Raw genomic sequence first — 3,905 nt, 5'->3', positions numbered from 1 at the left:
ACTATATACCCAGGAGTGGGATTGCTGAATCACATGGTAGTTCTATTTTTAACTGATTAAGGAACTTCCATACTGTCATTCATTGTAATTGTACCAATTTATGGTCCCACCAACAGTTCATGAGTGTTCATTTTTCCACACATCCTGACCAACACTTGTTATCTCTTGTCTTTTAGATGATAGCTATTCTGACAGGTCTGAGGTGCTCATTGTGATTTGATTTGCATTTCCCTGATAATTAGTGATATTGAGCACATTTTCATTAATTTTACTCTCTAAGTAATGAGAACTATGACTTGTTTTAGAGTACAGTTGATTGGAATCATAGTTGATATTTTGAAGACAGAAAGAAGAAAAGATGGCAGGCAAGAAATCAAGTTAGGAAGAGAGGACATGATGTTGGATAAGATACTTTTGGCCTAAATTATGACAATAGCTGTAGTGTGGGAGAGGAAGGGGTGGATTTGAATGTTATGCAGAAAGACTTGGTAAGAATGTAAGCAGTATGAGAACAAGGATTTTTGTTTGCTTCTGTTTTGTTCATTGTCATATTCCCAAACATCTAGAGTACTGTTGGGCACATGATAGATATTAGATAACTATCTATTGGATGAATGATGTATTTGGTGGCTTAATAATTGTTTTGGAGGGAAATTAATGAGAAGTATATTTGAGGGAGTAGCAGAAGATGACGTTGAGGTTTTCTAGTTGTGTGATAAGGTGAAAGATGCTGCCATCAGTAAAGGTTGACAAATCTGAGAATAAGATGGGCTAGGAATGTGAAGACATTGAGGAGGGAGAATTGTGCCTTATATTTTTTAGGGTGAAATTTGTTGGAACTGGTTGGAATTTCTTATAATCTGTGTGCATTCTGTAATTCCACTGTACATCTCTAGCATGAGTGGCTGCAAGATTTCTTTCAGCATGGGCAATTTTACCTGGGTAACCCTGTGATCTGTTGAGGATCATCTTTAGGAAGAATGCAAATAAGCAGAATAATGGGCAGAAGAGGCAAGCTAAGGAGCTGAAAATTCCTTCTATTCACTGGTGATGGTTAGTTGAGAAAGAGAAATGAGCACCTCTAAACTGTTGGCTTTTACCCACTATTTAAACAAAATAGTGTGTTTAGCTATCAAGTGAGATCACCTGTTGATAGGGCAGGCTCCAATCCCAAGGAGGATTCAACAGCCCACGTGCATGTCAGAGTAAATGCAAGGAGAAATTAATGTTAATTATATTATGTGGAAGCCCTCTCTAGTTTCCATAAGCTTGAGACCTCTGTTAATCCTCCCATTAAGTACTTCTACTTGATGTTGGGTTTACTGGGAAGAGATTATGTACTGAGCTCAGAGAATAATTCAGCACTTTCCACTTAAGGTTAACAGTTCCTCCTGAAGAGGAATGAAAAATGTGAAAGGAAGAACATAGGAGAGTGATTAGATCTTTCCACCACATTTACCTCTCCAAGTTCTATGTCAACCAGGCACTTCTTGCTTTTGTTACATGGGTGAAAAGTCTCTTAGTTTTATAAACAACAGCCTAAGAGAAACATTTTCAGCCAAAGAAAGGCATTCTTTTCTGAAGTATTTTACTGTGTAAACTTTGATCTTTACAGATATGACTATATGAAAGCTTCCGGAGGCAGAGAAGTGGGGAAAGTGGTGCTTCAGGAAAGAGCGGTGGCAGTGGATGAGGCAGAGGGTACAGAGCCAAGGCAAGCCCATGGCTCTGTGCTACTCAGGCAGCTTCCTAGGCCAGCCATTCAGGCAACTGATTCCTGTGGCAACCATGGAAACTCAGTAATGCCTCAGACTTATCTTCCGTTCCAAGGACTCCCAGAGCTTATGAAAATTCCCCCAGACAATTCACCTACTGAAGGATACAGGTTTCACCTTCAGTTGTCAAATGTGAATAAAGACAACCATCAAGACCATATGCAACAAGATGTCTCCAGCTGTTATCCTTTACAGCCCAGTTGCTTGTATCAGATGCAAGAAAACGAGACGGACTGTACAGCAATCTACTCTGAGCTCTTGATGCAAGTGAGAAAAAGCCAGGCAGACAAGAAACCCTACAACAAACAGAAATACATAAGACCATATGTAGCAAATACAATGCCAATTCGGAAAGCACCTCAAGTCACTCCAGATCCAGTGCCTGAGAGAAAAAGAACAACTCCTATTAACCTGGCTTACACAATCCGTAAATCACGTGTGCCCTATAGTGTTCATGCGCGAACCTATCGGGACAGGGTAATTCACTTATTAGCACTGAAGGACTACAAGAAACATGAACTTCTTGTTCGACTTCAGAGAGATGGAATGACTGAAGAGGAGATGGACTCCCTTGGAAAAATTTTGCAGGAAGTAGCTCATCTGAATACTCAGAATCGTTCATATTCTTTAAAGAATTGTGTTTTTAAAGAGCTCCATAAAGACTGGCCTGGGTACAGTGAGGTGGACAGGCAGACATTGGAGTTAGTGCTTTCCAGAAAAGTACATCCACTTCTCAATGTTACTGGCACCGACCATCCACAATTTTCTACAGATTCTAGTACAGATGAAATATCTTTTCATTCTCAGGAACAACTTTACAATTCAGCTGACATTGATTATTCAAAGAACAAAAAAGTTAGAATATCTCACCTGACAACTAAACAACAGCCAGCATCAAGTGATTGTTTGAATAACACTAGTGAAATATCTGCCATGGGTCACCCACCATACTCTGAATCTACCACCAATCTTAGCTCTCCAACATTGTCCAACATCCACCTTCCGACTTCAAATTATCTTCAGCCTGTCTATTCTAAGTGTAGTTATTCTAGCATTACAGAAGGACCTGAGACTCAAGACCCACCTGTTGACAGGTTTAGTCAAAGCAGTAGAATTTTTGAGTGCCAACAGAGTAAACACTCTCTGCAAAAAGTAACCTCTATTTCGGTTACAATGAAGTATCCGAAGCATATGGAGAAACAGCATTCACTGACTAGTGAGGAATTCAAATACAAATTTACAGAATATAAAGCAAAACGCAAAGAGTGCAGTATTAAGATTTTGGAGAAACAGCAGACAGATAGTGAAAGACAAGATGAAGGTGCAAAACCAAATTCAAGTGAAGAAGTTGCAAAGGTTTGCACTCCCACTGGGAAGACTTGTTCAACATCTGAGCTTCCAGATTTTCTGACTAGCTACGTCACTATAACTTCCTCTGAGCAACGTGAGCGTTATGAGAAGGAATTTAGAGTAGATTATGAGGAATATAAGGCCTTGCATGAAACGTTGATGCCTTTTTCTAAAATATTTGTTTATCTAACTTCACAAAAGGAGAAGTTTCCTCCAGATTCAAGAGAATATGAAGATATTAATAAAAAAATCTCACTAGAATATCAGAAGATGAAACGGATGAATCATAATTATTTTAAAGAAAAACTCAGATGCCAATATCTCTATAACAAGCTGGCTCACATTAGAGAGCTGATAAATAATTATGACCAGCAGTGAATACAGTCATAGCCTGAGAATAGTTCTAGAACCAGAGTAAATAAATGTAAGCTTATTTATTTAAAATTTCAAGTTACTAACTCTAAGATTCGAAAAGGATGAAGCCTCGCTGTTGAAACAATCAGTAGTACTATTGTAATTTTCCTTTTTTCTTTTTTTTTTTTAATTTTATTTTTATTAGCTTTATGTTTCTTTATTTTTATTTGATTAGTTTGTTTTATTTTATGTTGATTTATGTTTCTTTTTTTAAGTTTCTTTTATTTATTCTTATCATTTACTTTTTATTTTATTTTGCCTTTTATGTACTTCTGAAGCTGTTTCATCTGTTCTTTTCTACCTCAAAATTTGTTTTCATTCTTTTTGTTCTTTTCAAAACATCTGAGGATCCAGTGACTTTGAAAC

At 37.5% G+C, this 3,905-nt stretch overlaps 1 protein-coding gene across 1 annotated transcript; it reads left to right on the top strand.

Moving 5' to 3' along the window:
* Positions 1–1,625: 1,625 nt before the first annotated feature.
* On the top strand, positions 1,626–3,503 carry LOC102264483 (RNA polymerase II elongation factor ELL2). The gene has a single exon (XM_005897915.1). It carries the CDS (start codon positions 1,626–1,628, stop codon positions 3,501–3,503), a length of 1,878 nt encoding a protein of 625 aa, XP_005897977.1.
* Positions 3,504–3,905: the final 402 nt, after the last annotated feature.

Source organism: Bos mutus, chromosome X (assembly GCF_027580195.1).
Source record: "Bos mutus isolate GX-2022 chromosome X, NWIPB_WYAK_1.1, whole genome shotgun sequence".
Classification (NCBI taxonomy): domain Eukaryota; kingdom Metazoa; phylum Chordata; class Mammalia; order Artiodactyla; family Bovidae; genus Bos; species Bos mutus.
Note: the sequence above shows the minus strand (reverse complement) of the source record. Positions and strands in the feature narration are given on the sequence as shown.

Coding starts and splice junctions, on each gene's coding strand:
- LOC102264483 (XM_005897915.1), top strand. CDS start 1,626: ATGAAAGCTTCCGGAGGCAGAGAAGTGGGGAAAGTGGTGCTTCAGGAA.